The 26,253-nt window shown below is 59.0% G+C and overlaps 2 protein-coding genes across 3 annotated transcripts in view; both read right to left on the reverse strand.

Moving 5' to 3' along the window:
• Nucleotides 1-12,095: 12,095 nt before the first annotated feature.
• Nucleotides 12,096-15,049, reverse strand: SMIM12 (small integral membrane protein 12). 2 transcript variants are annotated; one of them, XM_026657131.2, is made up of 3 exons: nt 14,918-15,049; nt 13,687-13,815; nt 12,096-13,355 (listed from the first exon to the last, which is right to left on the reverse strand). In XM_026657131.2, the coding sequence occupies exon 3, from the start codon at nt 13,322-13,324 to the stop codon at nt 13,046-13,048; it is 279 nt and encodes a 92-aa protein (XP_026512916.1). In that variant the 5' UTR covers nt 13,325-13,355; nt 13,687-13,815; nt 14,918-15,049; the 3' UTR covers nt 12,096-13,045. The 2 variants fall into 2 exon arrangements, with proteins under 2 accessions (XP_026512916.1, XP_026512917.1); XM_026657132.2 differs by lacking the exon at nt 13,687-13,815.
• A 6,322-nt stretch (nt 15,050-21,371) lies between these two features.
• Nucleotides 21,372-26,253, reverse strand: part of DLGAP3 (DLG associated protein 3) — a 26,186-nt gene continuing 21,304 nt past the window's right edge. The window contains exons 7-10 of the mRNA XM_026657160.1: nt 25,571-25,998; nt 25,111-25,202; nt 24,612-24,755; nt 21,372-21,590 (exon numbers count right to left, since the gene is read on the reverse strand). Coding sequence (XP_026512945.1) covers nt 21,372-21,590; nt 24,612-24,755; nt 25,111-25,202; nt 25,571-25,998 — 883 coding nt within the window. The remainder of the gene's footprint in view (nt 21,591-24,611; nt 24,756-25,110; nt 25,203-25,570; nt 25,999-26,253) is intronic.

Below are 26,253 nucleotides of genomic sequence, written 5' to 3' on the forward strand. Positions count from 1 at the left end.
GTGGGAGGGCGCACTCTCATTGCAACTGTCATCAACCCCATCCCCCCGCGGGCCTGGCCGGCTGGAGCCACTAGCGGACGCAGCGCTTCCTCCGCAGCCCTAGGGACACCCCAGCCTGCACTTTCTCAGAGGAAGGGCCGTGCACTCCTTGTGTCTGGGCCAGACTGGGTTTCCCTGCACGCTGGGCCTGCGCCAGGGCACTGGTGTTTGGGGCATGGGGTCCCTGAAGGATGCTCCGGCGAAGGGTGGGGGGGATTGCTTTGGGGCGTCCCCTTGGTCCTGCCTAGGCTGTATGTGCCCTGCTGGGAAGAGCGGCCACAGGGCCAATTGCCAACTGCCCAATGGCACCTAGAGACCAGCAGCCCACCGGGGCAAAGTGGCTATAAATGCCCCTTGGGGCATCCAGGGGGAGTCATAGCAGGCAAAGAGCCGCCATGGCTGGGTCTGTGCCACCCATTGCAGGCCCCACTCCATTATCACCCCCCAACCCCGCCCCCAGCAGAACCTCAGGGGGGCGCCTGGCCCCTCTAGGGCCCAGCAGGGGGGCCCTAGGGGAGGCCTGTGATCCAGTGAGTGAAGGGTGGCTTTGCTCCGTGTCATCTGAGCTCATCTCCCTGTCCTGCTCCCACAGGGGAGGGGATGCTGACCACACCCAAGAGGGCTCCTCGTGGAGCGGCAGGTGAGCAGCATCGCTAGGCACCATGGCAGCCCCACCCCCTGCGGAAGGCCGTGCTGCGTGGCGCCGGGGAGGGGGTGTGGGTGTCTATTTTTACATTTTCCCAGTATAAGAAAAAGAAAACGTTCCCAAAGCAGATTCCCTCGCCGGAAACCCGGGACAGACACAGCAAGCCAAGACCTGCTGCGGGGGGGGCTTGAACGGAAACAATCTCATTGGCTGGGAGGAGAATGGGTGCCTCTTCCACAGGCCCCTCTGGAGCTATCGCACACACAGGCCCCCACCCCATGCCAGCTCTGTGCCGGGGGCTGTGCCAGGCCAGTGCCCCAGGACATAGTGTATTGGTTGAGATGCACCGTGAGCTGACTGGGGACTGGGTGCTGCTGGACCAAAGGGTGGCCAGCTCTGCTTGGTGAGCTGCTGGGCACTGGGTGGAAAGCAAGCCGGGGTCTCACGCCATACAGGCAGTGTCCCCGGGAGGAACACTTGCAAATGGGCCCCCGCCAAGACCAGCCACTGCTGTCCCGAGGGGAGGTGCAGCAGGTCAGCGGAGGCTTCCTTTCCCTCCGGCTCCGCTGGGCTTTGGAACAAGCTGAGTGGCTCATTTCCTCTTCCTCTATTGCTGCAGTGCTGGGCTGTGCTGGCGCAGGTGGTATGTTCCCATGGGAGAGCTGGGGGACCAGGTGTCCCGATTTTATAGGGACAGTCCCGATTTTGGGGTCTTTTTCTTATATAGGCTCCTATTACCTCCCCACCCACACCCCCTGGCCCGGTTTTTCACATTTGCTGTCTGGTCACCCTAGGCTGGGCATACCCAGGCCTGCATGTCATGTACCCGGGCTGGGGCAGAGCACCGACTGCAGCCAGGAAACACAACCTTTAAAACCCTTGTGACCCCCCCCCCCCCCCCCGCCTTCCCCCCCCCCCGCCATCTTTACTACAGAGCCCTGGCCAGCATGGCCCGGAGACTCAGCAGCCAGCCTGCATCTCGACCGCCGGCTAGCCCAGCCGCACGCACGACTTAATGCAGCCTCCCAGCCAGTGGGTCAGCGCCCATTTTAACAGGGAGCTAACCCGCAGCACAAGAGGGGTTCAGTGACTTGCTTATGGCCACCAAGTGTCCTGGTACCCAAGCCCCGCTCTGCCCACTAGACCCCACTCTCCCCTCAGAGCTAGGAATGAAATCCAGGCGGCCTGGCTCCCCAATCCCCTGCTCTAACCACCAGGCCACATTGTCCTTGCAGAGCGCCTGTGACCAGCCAGGGCATTGTGCCATTGACATGAGCCTGAACTCCTGGCTCAGTTACACCCTTAGTGGCGGGGTCTTGGCCTGCCTTTTCCCGTCCCATGTACAATGGCAGCCTCTGTCGAGACGCCAGCACCTGCCCCTGCGGCCGCCTGCACCCATGTCCCTGGGCCTCCCATTGTGCTGCAAGCAGTAACAAACCCCCGTCACCCGAGCCTGGTGCCAGCAAGTCACAATAAGGGACCGCAAGCCCCAAACAATTCCCCCCCTCCACCCCGTCCCAGCTGTGGGCGCGGGGTTATATAGAGTGCGCCTCTCACAGGGGCTGTGGCAGACAATGCTGAGCCCGGCCCGCCTGAGAGATGTGTGAGAACCACGATGCTGGAGGAAGTGCACTCAATAGCATCCACAACTTCCCGTATCCTGACATTGTCAGGCCCCTCCAACCGCACTTCCGCTGGCTTCTTCCCGCATGGGGGTGCCGGCTTCTCCTTGGGGGGCAGCAGCTCACATCCCCCCCCCCCCCGCTTCCAGTGCACCCTTGAAACCATCCCCCACCCCAGCATGCCATGGCACCCACAGTATGCTGGGCCGCTAAGGCAGCGCATTGAAGGCTTGGCTGGTGGGTACAGCTGACGGGGTGTGTGTGACTGGGAGTCAGGATGCCTGGGTTCGCTCCCTGGCACTGGGAAGGCCGGGGGACCTGTGAAGTAGGCCTCACACATATTGTTCTTGGCGCTGAGCATGGGGCGGGGGAGGCAGGCGGGTTAGCCCAGGGGCAAGCACACACCTGGGTTCAGTTCCTAGCTCAGGGAAGTGTGTGGGCTAGTGGGTAGAGCACGGGCCTGGCCACCAGGTCTCCTAGGTGCCCTACCCGTGACTCAGCCAGGCAGGGAGCCTGGTACGTGGGTTGTAGGCTATGTGCTACTAACACATCACCATGGCCAAGCTAAACCCATCCGGAACTAGCAGCCGTGCCCCTGAGACGCGAGGGAATCGGCACCTTACCTGGCAAAATAAACAGGCCGGAAATAACACACCCGCCCAAAGAGAGGACAACAAAGTCTGTGGACCCCCAATGGGAAACGCCCCCCCCCACCCCCCCAGTGACACGATTGGTGAGTTACTGGGCTCCACAAACCCCACTGCCATACCCACCCCGTTCCCAACACACACACACACACACACTGTCTCTCTCTCTCTCTCTCTCTCTCAGGTGGGTTTTCAGTTCAAGTGACCCCCCAGTTCCCTTAAGCTAAACCAGCATAAACGCAAAGCCCCTCGTTCAGCCTCTAACGCCGGTTCACCCAGTGATTTTTCAGCCCCCTTTGCTGGCTGCCCCTGGGCTAACTACACCGGGCTGCAGCAAGAGCTCTGGCCATTGGGTTTTCAGTGGCCAGAAAATGAGCAGGGCCTTGGGAGTGTCTCTGGGCATCACCCCACTCGGCCTCTGCAGCTCCAGGCCCACATTAAAGTGTAAACACAGACCGGCTCCTCTCAGCAACCAAGCGCTTTTGCTGTCCCTGGTTGCTGGGGACGAAGGCTCAGCTGGAGGCGGCAGCTCCAGGCCCGTGGGGACCACGCCAGGAAGAGGCTCTCCCCGAGAGAAGGCTGAGAAAAGATTCCCACAAGCTCATGGAAAAAGGGCAGAAAAGGAGCCTGAGAAACAGACCGGCGCAGTCAGTGAAGGGCTGGGGCAAGCAGCAGCCAGTTCCCCTGGGGATTTCCACGGGCTCGGCTGCTTTGTTTTCATTGGCTGGCTCTGGTTCGGCTCCAGGGCTTAGGTGCGTGTCAGTTTTCCAGCCTAGGTTCCCATGCATTGGGCCACAGCAGGAGATGCAGCATTGCCCAGCCACCGCCCAACCCGACACCAGCAGCTCGCTGGGTGTGGCTTCAGTGGCAGGGTGAGCGGGTGCAGTTATGCCAATCCCATGCTTGCAGCAGGGATGCAAAGGGCATGAAGATGGCTTTACCACGCCTCTGTGTTCCTGGTAGCCTGGGTCATGCAGGGCCCTGTCTAGCTCCCAGTGTAAGTTAGAGCAGTCTCAGGGCTGCTCTAATGCAGCGTCCCATTGGCCCAGGGAAGCAGAGCCTAACCATAGTATGATGCACTCCAAACACACCCCTGCCCCTCCCCATATGCCAGAGGCTAGTGCAGAGCTCTTACACCAGCACCACACTGGGGGGGGGGGGCAGCACCCTGTTCAGGGGGGACTCTCAGGGGGCCCTCCCCCCCCTTTCAGGGCTCTTCATGCTGCCAATGGGCAGTAATGAGGCCTGAGAATAGAACCCTGGAGTTCTAGGCCCATACAACATATGCACAGCAAAGCCCCACCAAGACACCCCCAACCCTGATGGGGGCTCTATCTGGGCCTGGATGGAAGGGAAGGGTCATATGGCCCCTCCCCATATCGCTGTACCGCTTCCACCCTCCTTTTCATTTCACACGGCATCTTTCCCCCTTTCCTTGCTGAGTTACTTCCCTGTCAGCCCAGCTGTTATTTGCACTTTCACTCTGCAAAGAGCTGTTTGCATGCGCGATGCTGCATCACTACCAAGCCGCCCGCTGGTCTACGCAGCCTTCGTGCAAGGTCAGGTTAAGCTCAGCGGCATCCTGGCTGGCAGGCGGGACGGCAGGGGGAGGGGGGCGCTAGTCTTGCAGGAGGCCAATATCCTTGCAATGAGCTCATAGGGCTGCCCCCAAGCTGCGTGCTGTGACCCTAGACCAGCCAGGCGTGCGTTAGCCAGTCCGAGCTGCTGCTGGTGATGCCTCGGGGTGGGGAGAGTGGCTGGCTCTTCGTGGGCCTCTGGCAGTGATGAAGTGGGTGTGCCAGGAACGGAGGACGGGGCGGGGGTGGTGGAATGAGGAGCTGGGAGTCCCAGGCTGTGCAGAGTGCGCGGCAAAGGGGCCTCGTGGACGCTAGCCTCCCCAGTAATGGAAGGGAGGTGGCCTGAGTCCGCAGCCCTGAGCCACTGACGCCTGCTGGATGCTCCCCCAACACTAGTGCCCATCAGCTCTGCCTTTTGCGCCCCTTCGTCCTGCCCCCGGAAGCAGCCCCCTTCCCCTCCCCCAGCTCCTTCAATGAGCTGGTGTCGGTAATGCCCCAGCGGACAAGCCGCCCACGTCCCAGCCCAGCCGGCACCAAATTCAGGTCAGCAAACAAGGGCGCACGCAGGCGCTGCACACCCAGGGCCGGCCGCTGGCGGTGACAGGGACAGGCAGGAGGGGGGCATAGCGGAAAGCAAGCAGGCTGCCTATTAAACAACCCTGCAGCCTGTTTAAGCCCCTCCTAGAAGCCCAGCTTGCCCTGGCAGAGGTACAGGGCATGGGGCAGTTGCTAAGGGGCCTTCGATATGGGCCACCTCTGGGCTGGACCGCAGCAACTGTTTAACCAGCTCAGAACAACACAGCAGGGCAGGCAGTGACAAAGAGCCCCCGGTGGTATTGACGCTGCGGGGGGCAGATTAGGGATCACTACCTGGGACGGACGTCAGCCAGGCTCCAACGGGACTGGAATGGGTTACCTAGGGAGGTGGTGGAATCTCCTTCCTTAGAGGTTTTTACGGTCAGGCTTGACAAAGCCCTGGCTGGGATGATTTAGTTGGGAATTGGTCCTGCTTTGAGCAGGGGGTTGGACTAGATGACCTCCTGAGGTCCCTGATATTCTATGATTCTATGATTCTATGACTGACACCCCTCGCCTTGGGACACACGCCTATGGGGCTTTAATGGTAAAGATCTCAGCGCATCCGACAGACTGCACTTCCACAGCACTGCTAGTGCCACAGGGGGGTAGTGAATTACACCCCCATTACACACACCCTCCCTTACGATCCACATGCACCATGGCAACGTGCCCAGCGCTCCGGGGGATGAGTGCTTAGGCTTTGTCCGCACTGGTGCAAACCCCACGGGTAGACGGGCATAGCCTTTCTAAGAGCTGGCTGGCACTGGGGGCACGTAACTCCCTTACACACATGGGGTTAGCTGCACAATTGCGAACAGCAGCTAACGGCGCTGTTGCCTGCCTGGAGCTGGGTTTTGCAACCAGGTCAAATCCCTCTTGCAGATAAGGCCTTAGTGCAGGCCCCTCATGTGCACACCTTGGGGACTGCACCATGCATTGCTTGGTAACCGGGGCTCGGTTCATAGGTCCCCATGGCATATCCCCCTGCTGCAGCTACGGGGTTTTGATCCAGCCCAGCAGCTTTGAGCAGGAACAAAGTCATCTCTGCCCACGGAACGCCAGGCACTTATCCTTCTGGCCTTCCTAATCATAGGCTTCCCTGGTGCACCTACGTGCAGAATGGACCACGCTGGAGATTCTGCATCGGCTGCAGGGGAGCCCTCTCTCCTCCTCACCCCCTTGGGGATTCCTGCCCCCAGAATCTGGAAGGGAATCACTCAGACAGCGTGTGCTCCTTCAGCCACCCAGGGAGATGGAACGTCCTGCCTTTGCTCTGCTGCCCTTTTGCACAGACGATGCTTTCAGCCTTAGACGTCTATGCTGTTGCTACTGGAAATGTTTTCTGACCCCCTTCCAAAAGGCTCGTGCAGCGTGGTAGCTACATCCCAGCTGGATGATGCAGCTGCATGATAACAGCCTGGGAGCTGATTTGTTCCTTGAATGGTCCCGTGTAAGAGCTGGCAATTAGTGTGTCGCAAGCCTGATTATTCAACACAAGTTACCATGAATAGACCTGCCCCCAGTTACTTTAGTTGCTGCATATTTCAGGGAATAATCCTTGCCTGGTGGCTTGTTCACAAACAGCGCATTGCTGGGATTGATTGGGACTCTTTGAACCGGCACTTGGGAGCTCTCGAGGTCAATGCCCAGCTCTGCCACAGACTCCCTGTGTGACCTTGGGAAAGTCACTTCATAGCTCTGTGTCTCGGTTTCCCCATGAGGCTAACAGTCCCTAGCTGCCGGTGAGGGGGAAGAGAATAACACAATTGATGGGTGTTGGGTGTGCACTGAACGTGGAATAATCTAAGAATCCTGAGATGTGAGAACTTAATGAACACTGGTGGGACCCGGGCAGTGAGGCGAAGTTATTGAATATTGGGTTTGAAGACTTTCCTGGACGAATGCATTGTTCTAGTTTAATAGGAGGCTACTGGAAGCAACACAATGGAACCAGCTAAGGAACTTCCAAACAATTAAAAGACAATGGAGGAAACTATTAGCTTCCAGGCGCCTATATCCTTTCGCCATCAAGTTGCCTATGCTGGGAAATGAGAGCTCACAGGGCGCCACACAGCTAAAGAAGTGACTTGGTCTCTGGGTAGCAGGGTGATCAGAAGGACTGTGCAGCTTTTAAAGACGTCATTCCCTACAGTAGGGGGACAGGTGTGGCTTGGGAAAGGGAAATGGATTATGCCACCCACGCCCCTCCCCAGTGGTTTCAGGGGGGCTGTAGGAATCACAGACCTACCAGGATCCTGCTATTGAAGATGGTTAGATGCCTGGTAAACTATGGCCGGGAACTACAAGAGGGTGCTCAGACATAATGCTGCAAAGGGCCAGGTAAATTAGCTACTTAATCTGAATATGGGAACCTGATCCTCAACTGGTGTAAATCAGCATCGCTTCATCCACTGTGCCGGAGTTACACTGATTTACACCAGCTGAGGAGCTGGCCACGAGCTGTGCTGGGCTCGCCACGTGGCTTCTGCTCCCTGCTTGCGTCAGTGAGGTTCCTGATGCAAAAGGCTCACCTTTGAAAATGCCAAAACAGGTTTCCCCGCAAATGCTCTGCATTAGTGGGCAGTGACCACTGGGTGGCAGCAAATGGCCCCTGGGTGAGCCGAGGCCGGCAGCGAGGGGGTGAGGTGCTGGATTCCAGGTGGCACAAGGACAGGCCGTTAGCAGAGCAGGGCCCCAACGGGGTGGTAGAGGCGGCTTGGCCAGCTCCGGGAGAACCTTCCCCGCTCCACAGAAAGCTGGTAGGGCCAGGCCAGGAAAACGTGCAGGCTTCTGACCTGTCGCTGGCCTGCTCGGTGATCTGGGCCAACTCCCAGCCCCTCACCTTCCCCCTCGGTTCCGATGGGGATAATACACTCCGGAGGGCTCCTCGGGGCCTGCTGGTGAGGAGTCAGGGATTCCTGGCTGGAAGGACAGGAGGGCAGAGGGTTATTATTACAGCCCGACTTGAGAGCAAGTGCAGGCGATAAACACAGACGGCAAGTGCTGCTCGTAAAGCTGTCAGCCGGGGGATCAAGGAGCCAGCGCGAAGCTGGCTGCTAATTCAGCTATTACCATCCATAACATGTGTGGGAAATAGGGTGACCTTTAACCCCAGAGCACTCGAGGAAACAGGGCTGTAGCGATACAAAGTGCTGAACAGGCTGTTGACATCAGGGATTGGTCGTCATCCGCAGTGGAAGGACAGGCTGGTGCAGAGAGCGAAGGCTCCGGGAAAGAAACGGGGGGGGGGGAACCCCAAGAATCAGGAATGTGTGAGCAGCCCCATCCCAGCCAGATCCTGCCCCCAAGTGCTGAGCATGCCAACTAGAGACTCAACACCGCAAAGTCAGATTCGATTGAGGGCACCAGAATAAGTCGGGCTGGTTCAGGCATTTCAAGCCCTGGCATGGTTAGTGACAGTGGAATTAATGAAGAGTTGTAGTTTACCTAACCCCTGGCATTTCAAGGCCTCAAGCAACATGAACTAGCCATGGGCCGGCACGTGCCTGGCAGAGATGGAAATATTATACCGCTGCTCTCATTTTGTAGATGGGGAAACCGAGGCACAGACAGGGCAAGAGCCATGGCGAGTCTGTGGCAGAGTCAGACTAGAGTCCAGTGTAGAGGCTATTCCCTCTCTGAGGTCCATTGTGTTCCTCCTGGGGTATTTGGGCCAAACTCACACCTGGTGAAAGCCGCTGACATCAAGGGGGTTACAGTGGGACAGGAGGAGGCTCATGATGATTGACAGTGTTCCCTAGAATCCTTTGCTGGGTGCTCTCCCAAAGGGTCAGCTTCACTCTGCTTCCCCTCTCCCGGCAGAGCGGAGATCGCTGCAGCCCCTAGCCCCCTTCAGGGGTGGCACTCTGGGCTCTTCGGCCCAGATCCTCAAAGGTGTTAGGTGCCTGACTCCCCTTGCAATCCCTGGAGTTAGGCACCTACGTACGTCTGAGCATTGGGGCCCTTGGTCACCGTCTGGCAAGCACAGGAGGGAGTCCCCCATCATGGGCGCTTGCTCCAAATCCCACTGCGCTTCAATTCCAGGCAGCTTCCCTGGCCAGGGTGTGGAGCCCTGTGAGCTTCCAACATTGTTCCCCTTTGTACCATCCAGCAAGGTCAAATTCCTCAGTCACTGAAATTGACAAGGCTCCAAAGAAACACTGTCCCCAAGCTCCCGTCTATCACTCCACAAACTGCACCTATACACACACGCAGCAAAGGGCCAGACTGCATACACGTGTGTGTGGACATGTACACACACACACACACACGCACGCACACCCGAGCCACAAGCAAACACTCAGCACCCACCCACCCAGTGTCCAGAGATGCTCGGCCCTCACCCCGCCCCCCCACTGACTTCAGAGGGAGCTGCAGGTTCTCAACACCTTTGAAATGAGGTCAGGTCCCTTCCCAGGTGACATTAGCTGAGCTCTGTGCCTTGGGCTGGTGCAGGGTCCTCTTAGCTGAGACCTTAAGAAAGAAAGTTGTATCTATTCTGCGCAGACATTGCAGAGCCCACGTAAGACCAGGAGGTTCACTGCACTGTCCTTGGCTGAAAAGTGCCACCTCTCTGCTACTGTGCACATGCCAGAGCAGGGGCCAGCGCCCTCCACTCAGCTGCCTAACGAGTTTGGGGAGGACTGAGTGGCTCAGTAGGGGCAACAGAAGGAGCTGGGTGAGAGGGGTCAGTTTGCAGTTCCAGGGTCACACTGAAGGAGGGCAGCACCCCACTCGCTCCTCCCGAACCCCCCGTTTTGTGCTTTTTCTACCGCGACGTTGAAGCAGCACAGGTGCCAATGCACCTCACTGTCACTTAGGGCGCACCGCCTCGCGGTACAGCCAGGCCCACAGAGAGCAGGGAACATGCTAGGGGGCTCGTCGGTAGATTTCAGGCATTTGCGCTGCTCAGATTTGGGTTTGTTTGGGCCAGGCTCTCCCACTGCCATGGAGAGTCGGCTCTACCGGCCCGCAGAGCTGCTCTGCTCCCAGCACTGCAGGGGCTGCACCAGCTGGAGACCACCAGAGGTTTTTTCCAGGCCGAGGTGCCCGGGACGATGGAAATGCCGAGGTGCCAGGCTTTCACTGAATGCTCCTCTTGGCCTCATGCAGCTCCCTGCTCAGCCCTGACAGCCAAGAGCCAGGATTGCCCCGTCGAACCCCAGGGGGCTGCTTGGATCACAGCAGCTAATTCATCTCCACCCGCAGGGAAGCGAAAGGCCCCAGGAGAGGGCGGTCTGAACTCGCCCCGTCCAGGGCACAGGCCCAGCCCCCGCAGCAGAGCATGCCCGAGGGGCCAGCGCCCTACCTGGATTCAATTCAAACTCCCGGTCCGGTGGCTTTGACAGAGCAACTGCAGGGGGAGGCCTCACTGCAGCAGCCAGCTCCTGCGCCAGACCCCCACTCCTCCCCGAGCTGCACACGCCAGCCCCTGGCCTCCAGTCCAACCCCCTCCTCCTGTCTCCTCTGGACTAGCATGGCTACACTCCAGGGGCACCAGCCCTCCGGCCAGCTCCCCTCCCTACTCCCCCGGGGAGGTGCTGAGCCCACCCCCTGCCAGTGGATACACACTGAAGTCAATGGCAGCAGGGTCAGGGCCTGAGGGGTCAAGAAAATATTAGTCCAGACTGGTGGGCGGGTGAAGGGGAGGCGACTTTCCATCCCCACCCCCCATCATTTAGTAGCAATGATTGACAGGCAGAGCTCTGCGCAGGGCAGTTTCTGGCTGTCTCCCAAAGACAGCCACGCAGACGGCTATGCACCCAGGCTGACAGGCCAGGGCTGTGCAGCTTGCAGGAAAGGTCAGGCTCTTGTGAAAGCGTTTGCACTCATCTTGCAAAAGCCCCTTTCAAACAAAACAAACCCGACCCTTGCCACCCCCCAGGAAACGGGTGGGCGGGCAGCGATCAGCCGTGAAGATCTAATGCCTTCTCCTGCTAATGCACATTTCAGCCCTTGGCCCAGCCCGGCTCTTCCCAGCTCCCCTGGTTACAATGAAGGAAAAGCGGCTCGCTGCTTGAAATAGGTTTCTCTCCCTTTAAAAGTGGGGCAGATTTGGACCCGGACAAAGCTTTGTGGGCGTTCAGCCTCCAAGTGGTAGCTGATTGCGGGTGCCCAGTTTCTCTCTCTCACACTGATCCGGACCGGGGGATCTGAGCCCCTTTCGTGTTTACTCTCACAACACAGTGCTCTTAGCCCCATTTTACAGATGGGGAACCGAGGCACAAGAGGACTACGTGACTTCCCAGGGCCCACCCACGATGTCGGTGGCCGAGCAGGAGCTGAACCCAGGTCTTCCCCCACAGCCCAGGCTAGTGCTCCGACCATTGGACAAGCCTTCCTCGAGACCTCTTAAAGGCACCGGTTTGTCAGAAAGTACCAAGCACCCACAGCACCTCCTGCATTGTGCCTTTGCAGCCCCTGAGAACTGGGCCCCTTTAAGGGGGTCACTAGTCGTCCCCTCCCCCCAGCGGCCGCTAGCAAACACAAAGGCTTGTCACTGTGGTGTTTGGAATATTCAGGGGTCGGGGGAGGTTTACCAGAGAATTTGTAACGGGGGCTTTGCTCTGGATTAGCGGGGAGCGTCAGGCCCAGCTCCCGTGTAGGAGAGGCGTGGCTGGGACCCAGCAGGACAGGGTGGAGACTGGGGGACGGGAGGAGCCAGCTCTGCATTTCCAAGCCCCTCTAGAAGAGGGGAGTCTCCCCTCAGCTCCAGGCAGGCTGCCTCCCCGAGGAAACCCAGCCAAGGCTTGTGCACAGAGGGCCTTGCTGGCAGCATTCCCCACCCCACCTGGGCTGCTGGGGAAGAGACGCAGCCACCCCTCCCACTGCGTCAGAGCCAAGCAGGACCCAGGAGCTTCACGCTGCTAGGGCGAGATCTTTCCCTAGAACGTCCCGCTCGGCTGCTGGGTGTCAGGCAGGGGGACAGAACGGTACCAACCGGGAGCCGAAACACTCAGAGGGAAAGAAGAAAACGGAGGCCCCGAGTTCTCAGGCTGGTTTAATCTGGCTTCATTCTACACAGCTGCGAGGTCATTTCATTCCCCAAACCTCGGCCCCACAGCAACACGCCCAAAGCTCCCTGCCAAGGGCAGGAGGGTGAAATGACTTCCAGCTACCCCCACCAGTCTCTGCCCTGCCAGGAAATTACAGCTTCCCTCATGCTCCACCCCAGCTGCCAGGCCGACGCCAGGGGCACCCACCACAGCGAAGGGGGCTGGAGCCCTCAGGCTGGGGAGGGTGAATCTGGGGGTCCTGAGAAGCGAGGGGGAATCCCAGCCAGGAACAGGGAAGCGAGCAGTGTGCAAGCCTCCTTGCCCTACTCCTGACCCCATGCGATTCAGTTCCCAGGGGGGACACCCTCCAGCACCCCCGGTCTCTGGCTAGAGGCAGCCACCCTCCGCCACCTGGATAGGACGCAAGTCTTGGCTGTTTCCATGCAAGGGAAACCTGCAGAATCCAGGGAAATCCAGAGGGATCCGGGACAGGGCGGGCCGAGCATCGAGGGCCTGTTCACCCTGGGAGTGGAGCCGTCTCCTCCAGGACCTGCGCGGCCTCTGGAGCATCATCCCTCTCCCTAGCTGTGCGACTGGGTGCGCCAGGAACTCGGGCAGCAATGGCCAAGACTGCCCAGTTCTGCCCCCTTGGCCATGCCTCCTCCTCCATCCCTGGGTGGGAAACTCCAACAAGCAGCCCCCTTGAGCGCCGGGGGAGGGGGGACACGCCCAGCACGAGCCAGATATTGGTGGATTGGGGTTGAAAACACATGGGTGAGATGGGACAGTCTCCAGGAGCCAGGCGAAGGGACCCAGGGTCCTGACCTGCAGCCAGATGGACTGAGTGCTCAGCTCCAACCCAAAGGAAAGGGGGAAGCAGTCACGCCAGACTGGCAGGGCTCACACCCCCGAGGGCCCTGGAGGTGCCTGGGCAGCCTGGTTAACTCTTCTCTGGACGGTTCCTGTTCAGCACGGCCCTGGGGGTGAACTCCAGCTTCTCCTTGAGGCTCACCACCTCGGTCAGGTCCTTGCCCGCAATCTCCTGCAGCTTCCTGTCCTCCCGCCGCTCCGAGATGCTCTTCTCCTCCTCGGCCGGCTGCGGGGAGTCACCACGGATGAACCACTCCAGGTGGTAGCCCACCGCCCCCACCACAAAGGCCACAGGGAAGGTGACGTAAGGGGCGTAGGTCCGCACAGACATCCACAGCAAGGGCCACATGGCGTCGCCAGGAGAGAGCGCCAGATGTGTTCTGGAGAGGGGGGCAGAGTCAGTGTCACAGCTGCATAGACCCACCTCCCTCCTAGCCCCCCACCCAAGGGAGAGTTGCCCCCTTCCTTCCCCGCTCCCCAGACAAACCTCCAAGATCCCAAACCATCGTCATCCCCCCACGTGACCCACCCTGCACCTACCTCCACCCCAGGGGAGCCCAAAAATCACCACACACACTTGACTCTGCCCCTTGGCCCAGATACACCCAGCTCCAAAGTCCCAACCCGGAACTCCAGGCAAGTCACCTCCACCCTGGTACCCCCCCAGGTGGCTAGATATCTCAGCTACACGTGTCCCCCCCGAACACCCACCTGGGTGGCACTGGTCAAACTTCCACCTGGGGTAGCTCGGCAACTGGGCTGCAGGGTTCCAGGGCAGTTAGGGGGCTGAAACCTCCACGCCAGCAACCTCCCCCCCAATCCTGACAGCTTCTAGGGTGCCTAGGGGAAGGCAAGGGGCAATGAGCCTCTCCAGGGTCTCCTGCTCCCTAAGAGAAAAGGCAGAACAGCACACCCCCCATTCATCTCACAGCCCCCAGGAAACCGCTGCTGGGAGCCTGCCCTGGGCTTTGTGTTATGCTTGGAAATCAAGGTATAAACACGAACTCCAATCCTGATCCCTCCACCCAAGGGGATAACCAAGGCAGCGGCTGGTTAGTCTGGGGCAGGGAGAGGAAAGGAATTTAGTTCTGGCAGCCTCTGGACAGTAATAGGGGCTGTACAGTGCATACACAGCTCTGCCGATGGGGGATGCCCCCCCATCCTGATCCACATCCCCCCACCTGCTATTCCAGCCCCGGGCTCCCCACGCACACAGCTCAGCCCCTGCCCCCCAATCCTGATCCACATCCCCCCACCCGCTATTCCAGCCCCGGACTCCCCACGCACACAGCTCAGCCCCTGCCCCCCATCCTGATCCACATCCCCCCACCCGCTATTCCAGCCCCGGGCTCCCCACGCACACGGCTCAGCCCCTGCCCCACGATCCTGATCCACGTCCTCCCACCCCCACCCGCTATTCCAGCCCCGGGCTCCCCACGCACACGGCTCAGCCCCTGCCCCCCATCCTGATCCACATCCCCCCACCCGCTATTCCAGCCCCGGGCTCCCCACGCACACGGCTCAGCCCCCGCACCCGGGCAGGGTCCCTCTCCCACGCACTCAGCCTTTGCTGAGCAGGGCCCACGAGTCACCCTGAATCCCCGGGGCACGAACACGAGGGCGGAGGCAGTGACCGGGAGGGGAAAGGCGGAAGCCTCGGCCTGCTGCCCCCCCCCCCCCGCCGCAGACAGGGGGGCCAGGCCGGGCTCCAGGCAGCCCACCCCGGCAGGCGAGCAAGGGCAGCGGGGCTCTGCGCCCCGGCCAGCCAGGCCAGAGGACAGGCTCTGTGCCCGGCTCTGCCCGCACTGAACCGGCTGCGCCGCCCGGGCCGGGGAGAGGGGCCAGGCCCGCCGGGGAGAGCCCCCAGGCAGCCCCGCGAGGCCCCGGGCTCCAAGGACGGTCGGACCCCGCTGCCGCCCCGGCCCGGCCCGGCCCCTCTCACCTCTCCAGGCGGGCGCCCCTCTCCCCCCGGCAGCGGCCGCCTCCCCGCCGCTGGCTTCCGGGCCAGGCCGCGCCGCAGCCTCGCGGCCCGATTGGCGGCTGCAGCGCCGCGGAGGCAGGGCCGGGCGCGGGTCCGCCAGGGGCCGGGGCCAGGCGAGCCCGGCCCCTGCTGGAGAGCGCGGGGACCGGCCCCCAAACCTCCCTCCCCGCAGGCTCCGGCCTGGCTGGGGCTTGATTTCCAGCAGGGCTCCCCCGGGACCCCCCAGGCCCTCCATGTCACTGCCCTAGGGCAGCCCCCCGGGGTCCCTGTTTGCGCTGCAGGAAACTCTGCGGTGTCTGTCAAAGCAGCAAAGAGTCCTGTGGCACCGTATAGACTAACAGATGTATTGGAGCATGAGCTTTCCTGGGTGAATGTCCACTTCGTCCCATGCTGCGGTGTCTGTCAGCTCCGACCCGGCTGGACTTTGGGGCTTAGGGGCAAAGAACCCCACTCAGTCAAAATCACCACCCACCCCCCTTCCCTCCGAGCCCTCTCAAAACCTGGGGAAGCCCTGGCCCACCCTGGGCTGGGATTCAACACCAGGCCGTGGGCTGGGAGCCAGATTGCAAACGGAGACCTATTGCTCCGGGCCCCTGACCGGGTTGCCAGGCGTCTTGATGCTGCTGGAGTCTGGGTGGGCCATCTCTCCCTGGCCCCACCCGCCAGGCACCAGTGCCAGGTTCCGCCTGTGGACATTTCATCCAAGCTCTGCCGTGGGTCCAAACCAGCCACACCGCTTGGGAACAGGGAGGGAGGGAAGGTGGGTATCTGTCTATCCAGGCCAGGCACCGGGGGGATGGCAGAAGGGGATTGTTCCTGCAGGGAGCTGGGATGCGGTGGGACACCCTGGCCAGCTGGCTTGAGGATTCTCCTCCTCATTGTGAGGGCCAGTTCTTAGACTCCAGCCAAGGCCGTCTTCAGCGCTGGCACCCCGCCCTTTCACCTCGCTCCCTGTCACTTCGGATGGCTCCTCGTGGTCTAATCATCGAGCCACTCCGACACCTGCCCGGGAGCTGTGTTTGCTGACAAGGGGTGAACCTCGGGGCTAGTCAAACAGCCGGTTTGCTCAAGGATGTAGCTCTCTGCTTGGAGACAGTCCCTCGAAACCACCCGAACAGCTTGGGAGTGAAGAGCAGGCTGGGCCAAGCCTCTCAGTCGCGACCCACAGCCCCCCCACCCCCAGCGGTTCCAGCCCTGCGTTCCCCGATTCACAGCCCTGCTGCTCCCTCTCAATACAGAGCTCTGCACAGCTCCTGGGGGCTCAGGCAGGAGGCACTCGCTGGAGCTCAACTGGTAAAGCTGCTCCCTGCAGACGCTGTCAGGAGCCCCCTTCTAGTCTCAGCCGTGGTACCATTCAGGGCCGAGCCCTCGGCTAATAAAGTCTGTTCCAGTGACCCCTTGCAGCAGACGCGGCAAGCCACCTCGCAGCATAGTGAGTTGTGTAGGAGAGTTGCACTCAACTCTGCATCTTCCCCAGCATCCTGACAAGCCACCTCGCTCCTGCCCCCAGAGCAGAGCAGCAAGTCCCCACCGTCATGAGCTGACTCCAGACTCAGCCCTCCCCTTCCCTTAAACCAGACAAGAAAGTGAGACACGGGACACGAAGGGTCAAAGGTGAGACTAGCACCGGCTGGGAGAATGGTGCCAGGCCCAGAGTAATCAAAGAGTCGTCTTTATTACAGTACGGCTAAGTTTGTTACAATAAAAATGAAACCACATGTCACAGTCACTGTACAGTATTGTTTGTCTTACAGAACTTACAAGTGGAAGGGCTTCCTCTTCCAGGCACATTGCTAAGAACTAAAGTGTGGACGGAGGCAGAGAACAGGTGAACCGAGCTGATGGTTGCTTTCCTGGCCAGGATGGTAACAGCAGCGTTCAGAGAGTATTGGATGCTGAGCAAGGAGTCTCCTGCCTTTCCCCTCCCCCAGCTGGGCCAGGGCTCACGCTGTTGGGTATTTTTTTCATGATTCTCTGTTCCAGAATATGCTGGTTGGATTCCCCCCTCCTTCCCTTTAAACATCTATTTTAATGTAGTAACCCGAGGCCCTCCCAACTGGACAGGCACATAACAGAGGCCGGGGGAGGTTTTAGCACCACGTCATGGTATGGATCCCATCCAAGGGGGGGAAGTAAAGGCCCCAGGGTGAGTGGTGCATTGCTCTTGGTAGAATTAAGCTTTCCTCCCTCCGCCTGCCCAAGCCAGTATGCTTGTGGAATCTCCCATCTCTCAGTACCTCCTACCTGCCCCAGGTGCTACAGGGAGGTATCCCAGCATGCGCCAGGCAGGATGTCCCCTTGGGCTGAAATTTACTATTGGCGATTATTACAGTGGCGCCTGAGGGACCCAGTCAGGGATCGGGGCCTCCACAGTGCTAGGAGCTGTACGCTCATGAAAAAGACAGTCCCTGCCCTAGAGATCTAGCCGTCTAGGCTGTGGCTGGTGTCTCTGCTCCTTCCCTTGCTGCCCCTTTAGCCACTCTTCTTGGGCTCTTTCCTCCCCTCTTCCTGTCTGAATCAGGCGTCTCCAAGACAGCTGAGTGGGCAGGGAGCAGGAGCTGGTACAATCATGGGGTGGCGAGAAGAGGGGGGTCCCCTTGAAGGGTTTCACAGTGCAGGGGGCTCCCCAGTTGGAAGGAGGAACAATGTGAGAAGGCAGCACTGAGTTTTTACCTTGAACTTTCAGAGTGGTTGACTTGGCAACCCCGTTTTCCCAGGGCAGGACACCAGGCTCAGTGGGTGAACTCTCTGCTCCCCAGCCTTACGGACGTCAGGGCAGGTGGAACAGACTGTGCTTTGGGTGGAAGGAGGGGTCTGCACGGCTGGGAGCAGAATGAGTGGAAAGGAGAGGAAAGACGGCCCATGAGAACCGGCAGGGGGCTCATGGTAACACTTGGACCATCTGATCTCCACATCCCTGGCGAGTACCCACCCTCCAGGGCCCCTCTGTTCATGCCCCATCTCCCTACCGTCTCATCTGAAATCACGCCCCCATTCTGCACGCTCAGCTTGGCGAAGAAGGTGTGCATGGTGGGTAATAGGAGGAGTGTGCAGCACTACCTTTGGCTTGTGTGCAGGTAACGATGTGTGGAGGGGGCCATGGATAGCAGGCTCCCCAGGCACTATTCATCTCCATGCTGTCAGGGGTGATGGCTACGCGCTAAAGTGGGTTCTGAAGAAAGCTACCATGGCAGCCATGCCAGGAAGAAGGAGGGCATCTCCTTTACGGCTCCAGGAAAGAGAGGGCACCTCCTCTAATGTAGCATGAGTGTGAGGACATCCCTCATGATACCCGGGAGGACAGGGCACTGCTAATGCCGTACCATGGAGGATGGGATGCCCAGGGAGGAGGGGGCTCTTGTAATGCGAATCCCATCTGCCCTTCCCACTCTCACGAGCAGGAACTCAGCCTGGGGAAGGGCAGACCCACATTCATGTCTTCGGTCTGTCTCCAGTGACAGATGGGAGCTTAGGAGTCGTGCCCCTGAGCTCCCTGTGCATCCATTTCCCCATCCGCTAAGGAGAGCGGCACTTACCCTGCCTCCCAGGGGGGCCGGCGGTTAGGGAGCCAGTGCACCTGCTGGAGGGTATCGTCACTGAGGTGGTCTGAACAGAGCAGGGTCCCAATCCTCCATTGCCCCAGGGCCCATCTTTTACACCAGTGCAAAGCGGGGGTAGGCGCCACCGAACAGAACGGCCGCGTTTCACGCTCGCTTTGCTGCGAGGTAAAGGACTGCATGAGGCACAGGGTGACAACCAACAGGCCACGAGCCAGAGCCCCGCCACCATGGCAACTTCCAGTTCCACTTGCCCTTGGCTTTGCTTTTCCAAGTCACTTTCCCAGCTGGCGTTAGTGACAGTGACGGACCGGGGAGGGAGCTGCTGTCCCTGGGTGCTATTGGCCAGATAGAGACTGAAGGCTAATGCCTGCTGGCCTGCCCCAGTCCTCGCTCAGGCTGAACCTAGTGAGGCCTCCAGGCCTTGGCCCTGCTGGACTCTCTTTGTGGCCTAGCCCGGCTGCCAGCAGCGAGGGCCGCTGCCCTGCTTGGTAGGGCACCATGCTGCGAAGGAGGGGCCCTGTCTTGGCATCTGTGAGCCCAGATGGGTCCCCGGGACGGGAGCAGCAGATGACACCAAAAGCTGCTCCTCAGCAGAGGACAGCGTGGGCTGCACCACTGGGTGGCAGGAGCCAAATGGAGGCTTTGGCAAAGCCAGAGGGCTTGGGTAGCCCCCCCAGGGCAGCTGCGGGGCAAGGAGAGGGTCTGGGGAGCGTTTGTGATGGAGGGAGAAGGACCAAAAGGCGGTGGGCCTGGCTGGCATGGGCGTGGCTCGCTCCTGAGTGCCTACCGCTCCGGTTGGTTTGCATTGTCGGGGAAGGGCTTCTTTACGGGCTGGGCAGCCAGGGCCGGCATGGCCAGCCCCATCGCAGCCCGGCCAGCCCCATTGCAGCCCGGCTGGAATAAATCCTCCCAGTCCAATGCTCAAGGGGCCGCACAGCAAGCGCAGTGTCACTTTTGCCCTGGCTGCTATTGCACAGGCGTTCTCCAGCTTTTCCATACCAGAACCCACTCCCACCTGGCTGAGACCCCCACCCCATTCAGCACCAGGGGTTTGTGACCCTTGGGTTGAGAAGCCCCGAAACAGAGGCTCTGGGATCATCATACAGAACAGACGTGGCACGTAACAACGAACCCGCATTTCACCCCACAGGCAGCCCCCGAGGCCCCCGCCCCCGACATTCAGACAGGCCAGCTCTGTCCACAGAAACGTTGTCCCCAAGTACCCTCACCTGCGGGAGCTCCGTCTGTGCGGTTGACAGCTCCAAGGGTTTTCTCACCTTCCTTAACAATAGTAAATACAACACAAGGAGCCGGCACAGCAACACCCCGGAGACACAACAGCAGATTCCTCTTCCTCCTAAGGCAAGATGGCTTCTCAATGGCATGTTCGCCATTCCCTGCCGTCTCCGCTGGCCTGGCCCCTGGGGACAGCCGTGTCTTTAAACCAGATGCAGATGGGTCAGAACCAGTGCCCTGCACTTGGCTCGGGACCAATACCCTGCATGGTGGATTGGTCACTTGAAAGGCCAGGCTTATTTCTATGCCCCGTCTAACGGGAGGGAGGAAAGCAGCCAGGGAAACCCAACCCAAAAACCAACCCCAAAGACCTTAGCTTCTGCCAGCCCTTGCCATTGCCAGACAGAATCCAAACTCTTGCTCCCCCACCCCCCAACCTCCCCCTCGAATTCCACTCCCTGGATCATCTAGTCAGACCAGCAGCTGGTGGGGAAATCAAAGAGGGATGGAAAATAAAGTGACCCGCCAAATTTTGACCTTCTCCTGGCCTCCCGTGACGAGCGGACGCACCCCAGCGCAGGCCCAGGATTCTCGCTTGCAGGAAGGGAAAGAAAGAGAGAAAGCAAGAAGAGAAATCATAGCATATTCTTACTGATGATGTACGTGTAGGGAAAGCAGGGGCTGGTTTTGCTGCTGTCATGGATTTCCTGATGATCTGATCCCAGTCTCACCAGCAGGAACACAGCTGTGGTCATGTGTAGTTTTTGTTTTATTCCTTCGATTATATGTATATATGTATATAGGTCTATGACCATGGATTCCCCGAGGTGCCCAAGCGAGAGGCAGGGATGGGACCGAACTGTGGTCGGGGTGCTTGGAGGGACTGCCCCTGGTGCCTGCCACGGCCCGAAGCCTCATGCCAGCAAGGGAAGCCGGCCCGCCGGGCGGCCGGGAATGGTGACTTTGGCAGGAGCTCAGCGGCGCTTCCCCCCGCAAGACGCTTTGTTTGCATTGAATTGAGGAAATGGGAGAAGTTAAAGGTGGAGCGACCATGGGGGGAGGACACATAGAGGTGCAGGGGAGGGCCTGCCTGCCCCCCCCATCAGCTGAGCTGGGGGGGCTCCTCCCTCTCCAGTATAAGGGGGAAAGTGGGAGAAGAGGGGGGGCGTGAGGAGAGGAGAGGGGGACACAAAAGGCAGGGGGGCTGCAAGGAGCAAGGTACAAAGAGCTCTGAAAGGAGGGTACAGGAGGCCACCAGGGAGTGTGCAGGGAAGGGGACAGGAAGGAGCTGCAAGAAGGAGGGGAGATGGGGGGCAGAAAAGGCTTCAGGGCAGACAGGAGGCTGGGGAGAGGCCAGGGCAGTGGGGAAAGGCCAGGAAGGGGCTCGTGGGCAGGCAGGGCTGGGAAGAGCCCTGCCCCACGGGGAGGGGCATGAGGGCAGGACAGAACCAGGCTCGTGTTCATTCACCGTCGGATCCATGAATCGTAGACGATAAAAAGTCGAGAAGCTGTGAGTGGGCCGAGAGCTGCCCCGGGGGGTCCCTGCGGCTCGGGCCCTGGCCATCACAGTGAGCTATGTACTCTCTCTGTACAGTGCGGTAGAAAAGCCAGGGCTCCGTTCACAGCCTGGTCTGGGCCTCGGGGATGTAGATCTCGATACTGTCTGCGCTCTCGGTGGCTGAGTTCTGGCGGAAGGAGGCAGCTCTCTTGGCTGCCAGGAGCCTTTTCCTGGCTTCCTGCCTCTGTCGGTCAACGGAGTCCAAGGAGCGCTCCTTCACCGGGTGCACCTTGGAGCGCGGCGGCTTCTTTGGTATCGGGGGAGGGACCTTCTTCTCTTCCTGCACAGACAGACAGACAGACAGAGCAGGGCTTAGAGGGGGTTCCGGGAGGCGCTGGACATGCCGTGTTAGATAGAGTGTAGCTGTGGCAACATGTGACGGGTGCGCACGTGTGTGTGTGTGTTCATCGGGGGGGTGGATGTATGCACAGCTGTATGATTGTGTGTGAGACCATGCAAGGGTGCGCACAGTGGGCGTGCACATTCACGTGTGTGTGTTTGTGCATCTGTGTGCACATATTCCTATGTGTGTACATCTGTCTGTGTGTGAGACCATGCAAGAGAAGACACATTTGAGTGGGTGCCTGTCTATGCGCTCTCATACCCGCAAGAATCCGTACGTGTATGTTCAGCTATAAACAGATGTGTGCTTGCACATCCGTATGCAGCTGTGCACATCTGCGTTCATGCGTGCATCCCAGTGTTTGTGCATACTTCTGCATCCATATCGGAGTGCATGTGTCGGGAGTGTATACCCCCAGCTGTGTATCTATCTCTATACAGAAGAAATGGGTCAAATTCAGTGCTGACTGACGCTCCGTTCAATTCCACCAGTCCCTGGGGCTGAATGCAGTCCCTGGGGTTGAAAGTCAGCCCAGGATCTAGCCCAGGGCCTGCACACATGCTTCTTGTGCGCTGCGTTCACACAAGGCAAACAAGGGCTGCATCTTCTGCCTGTGACACAGGTTGGTGATTGTGCTTGACCTTGGGAACATTCCACCAGGGTTTGAATCAGTGTGATGGATGGCAGGGCTGCCAGGAGGTGATTGGACTGGAATTGCTTTGGTTTGTCCTATGCTGTGCGTGTGTGCACAGAGTATATCTGTACCTTTGAAGATAACATCAAACAGAGGACACGCCGTAGCTGTACGTGAAAAACACAGGAGAGAAAAAGGCTCTATTTGTTTGGGTTTTTTTTTTTAAGTGGTAACTAAAGATGCCTGTTTATTTTGCCTGGCACAGATCAGCAGCGCCAGCTCAGGAGCAGAAGTGTGCATGGAAAAAGAAGGTAGCTGTGATCATAGATCTCTCATCTCCCCGACTTTTTCCCCAGGAAGTCCCTGAGACACAAGCCAGGACGGCACATGCATAGCAGCGACTTCTAGCTGAGCTCAGCTGAGCTCCCAGTGGCTCTGCCAAGGGGGAGACTACTTTTAGCTCACTTACACTATGTCTACACTTACAGCGGTGTGCAGAGTACAGGCACTACATGTGTCACTGCACACCGCAGGGAAAGGCACCGGCAGCAGGGAGGCAGCGGAACACTAAGTGCTAAAATTAGCAGTGTAGACGTGCGAGGCACTGCTTGGGCATGTAGCGAGCCGGACAGGATATAGACCCCGGGGGTTTGGGTGTGTGGGGCACTCTGCTCTGCTCACCTAAGCTGTGCCTCACTGTCTGCACTGCTGTTTACACCCCTGCTAGCTGGGCGCGCAGTATCTGCGCTCTCCACCTACCCTGAGCGGAGTCGCTCCCCCTGGGTCACAAAAGGCTCCATCTGCAGGCAGGGGTCAGGACAGAAGGGCCAGGGCTTTGCTAACTGGTCCTGGCCGTGCTCCCACCAGCTCGCCCCTCTCTGTCCCTCTGCTGCAGTAGCCCGGTCCTGGTCATCCCCCACCCCAGCCCCACGAACCAATGAAAGGGGAAGAAGAAGTTAATCTCTACTGAGATGTGCAATGGGGCCCAAGGTTCATCTGTTTCCTGGCCTGCCCCTTCTCCCCACAAGAGGGGGCTGAGGACAGCATCAGGGATGCAATGCAAGGAGAGAAGGATCTACACTCCGTAATCCACACACACACTGGAGATGCCAAGGACCATAGCTTTCTCCTGGAGCTGGGAACAGCTGGAGTGCCTCAAGACAGAGTGCTCCCTTTCAGCGCTTCACTGGTTCCAGCCAGACCCATTTCTACTCCTCTTTCTCTCCATTCTTTTTGCGTGATGGTGCTCGAATGCTATGGGGAACACACTCAATAGACACAATAGATACGATTATGTCCCCTCCCCCTCTCCCCCAACAAATCCTCTGCTCTTCTGCCAAGCCACGAATACACCCGCTAACAATGCCCCACATGTAACAACCTAAGAGCTGTCATACTGAGTCAGACCATGGTCCACCTTGCCCAGTAGCCTGTCCCCAACAGTGGCCCACACCAGAGCTTCAGGAGGAGTGTACAAAACATGGCAATTATGGAGTGATCCACCCCTGGCTTCTGGCAGTCAGAGGTGTAGGGTCATCCAAAGTATGGGGTTGTATCCCTGACCATCTTGGCTAAGAGCCACTGATGGACTGGTCCTCCATGAACTTACCCAGTTCTTTTTTTTAATCTACTTATATTTTTGGCCTTCACAACATCCCCTGGCAATGAGTTCCACAGGTTAGTTGTGCGTTGTGTGAAAAAGTACTTCCTTACGTTTGTTTTAAACCTGCTGCCTCTTAATTTCATCGAGTAACCCCAGATTTTTGTATTGTGTGAAAGGATTAAACACTTCTCTACTCACTTTTTACACGCCGTTCATGATTTTATAGACCTCTAGCATATCCCACCTTAGTCATCTCTTTTCTAAGCTGAAGGACCCTAATCTTTTTGGTCTCTCCTCGTAAGGAACAACAGAGGGTCTTGTGGCACCTTTAAGACTAACAGAAGTATTGGAGCATAAGCTTTCGTGCCACAGGACCCTCTGTTGCTTTTTACAGATTCAGACTAACACGGCTACCCCTCTGTTCCTCGTAAGGAAGCCATTTCACATCCTTGATCATCTTTGTTGCCCTTCTCTGAACCTTTTCCGGTTCCACTATCTGCTTTTTGCAATGGGGCAACCAGAACTGGACACCATATTCAAGGGGTGAGTGCACCATGGATTCACATAGTAACATTATGGCATATGCTGTCTTTGTTCTCCTGCAGGAAGCCAATAAAAGCTGACTTTGTGCATTGTGAAGTGGGAGCTACCCCACCCCTGCACCCTAGCTGCAGCCCCCCCCCTTCTCAGCCAATTGGCACTCACGGTCTGATCCCCCTACCTTGGGCTCGATGAGTTTCCATCCGTTGGCCTTGAGCTGCTGAAGCTCCGCGAACTTCAAGCTGACGTCCTCGATGGACAGCTGCAGGAGGTCCCAGAATCCAGCCAGGTCTTGGAAGGTGGGCATGGGGAACGCATTAGGGTCCTTCCGAAGGGGGAGAAGACAAGGCGGGTTAGCTCCTTACATACCATGGGGTGCAGAGGACTCCAGGTCTTCCATCACTTCCCTGCTCAAGCTGATGAGGAGCAGAGTTGGGCTGTCTGGGCCTTAATGGATTAAAAGGGCTATTTATTCCCTATAGCACCTTGGACGCAGCCTTAAGAGGGTCGGGGTGAGCCTCCAACCCTTCGGGTAGCACCTCTGAATGGAACCATCGCCAGCTGTGCAGAGTGTCATGTACCCGCTTCAGACCCCCGGGGACCTGCTGCCGCCTCAGCCCAGTTGCCCGTCGGACAGAACACATCCCTGGGAAACCCATAAGGAAGGAGGAGGCGCTCACCATGTTCTGCTGGCAGAGTCGGAAAAACTGTTGCACCTTCTGGGACATCAGGAGCTGGGTGCTGCCCACGGCGCTCCGGATCTTCTCCAAAACTGGTAAGGCACACAGGGAATGGGTGAGGAATTTGCTAATGACATGCGGCTTGATTACCTCTCCCCAATCCCCTCCCAGCTTCAGGGATGCACCATTACGAGCCCTGGAGAGTATTTCTTGCCACTAAGCCCAGCCTCCTTAACCTTTTGTGAGCCAGATGGCAGCATGTGCAGGGCAACCACTGGCTCAGGTTCCAAAGGGATACACCCATTACTCAACACACATCTGGGACACTGTGCTGCAGGAGGCATTTGGGGGATAGCCCAGGCTGAGGGATGCTGAGCAAGACTCCAGCCCCCCCAGCCCTAGGGGAATCCTGGGGTGCCCCGCACCCCCCGTCCAGTCTCACAGCCCCATCTGGACTCACTCTCCTCCGGCAGGTCATAGTCCTCGGCCTCCCGCTCCATCTGCTGGCACCAGCCTTCCATCTTCTCCACCTCAGCCTGCAGTAGCTTAATGAACCACTCCCCGTCCCGGTGGCAGGGAGAGGCCCTGCCAGAGTCGGGGAGGCTGCGGGAGCCCCTGTCGATCCAGGAGTCCCGCCGGGGCACCTCCACGGTGTCATACTGCATCTGGTAGTCCTCCCGGTAGGCCCACTGGCCCTGCGTGTGCACCGTCTTGAACACCGAGTACTGCCGGCTGGACGCATCTGGCTCTGAGGAGTGCCGGTGGAAGGGCCGCCCGAACTGCAAGGCCTTGTCCTCTGTGGCCACCGACAGGCCCGTGAAGCCTTCCAGCTCCAGGTCTGCCTGCACGCCGGCCGTCACGCTGTTTGAGCGCTTGAACCGGGCCCGCCTGGGGACAGGGAGATAAAGGGGTTATGGGGACGGACTCGCCTTCCCACAGCAGGGGGAGCAGGAGCATTGCAAAGCATTCAAACCACAGCAGGGGGGCATCGGCACAGCTGCAGGGGCTCCAGGACTGGGATAACGCGGAGCTGTGGGTCGGGATTGAGGAGCAGCAGCAGCAGCAAAGCTGGGGGGCTGGAATAATGGGGAGCTGTGGGTCAGGATCGAAGGGCATCGGCAGAGCTGCAGGGGCTCCAGGACT

This window comes from Terrapene carolina, unplaced genomic scaffold (assembly GCF_002925995.2).
Source record: "Terrapene carolina triunguis isolate 2854851 unplaced genomic scaffold, T_m_triunguis-2.0 Scaffold236, whole genome shotgun sequence".
NCBI classification, from domain to species: Eukaryota; Metazoa; Chordata; order Testudines; family Emydidae; genus Terrapene; species Terrapene triunguis.

Excerpts from the sequence above, each read along its gene's own strand:
- SMIM12 (XM_026657132.2), bottom strand. The coding sequence starts at position 13,324 with ATGTGGCCCTTGCTGTGGATGTCTGTGCGGACCTACGCCCCTTACGTC.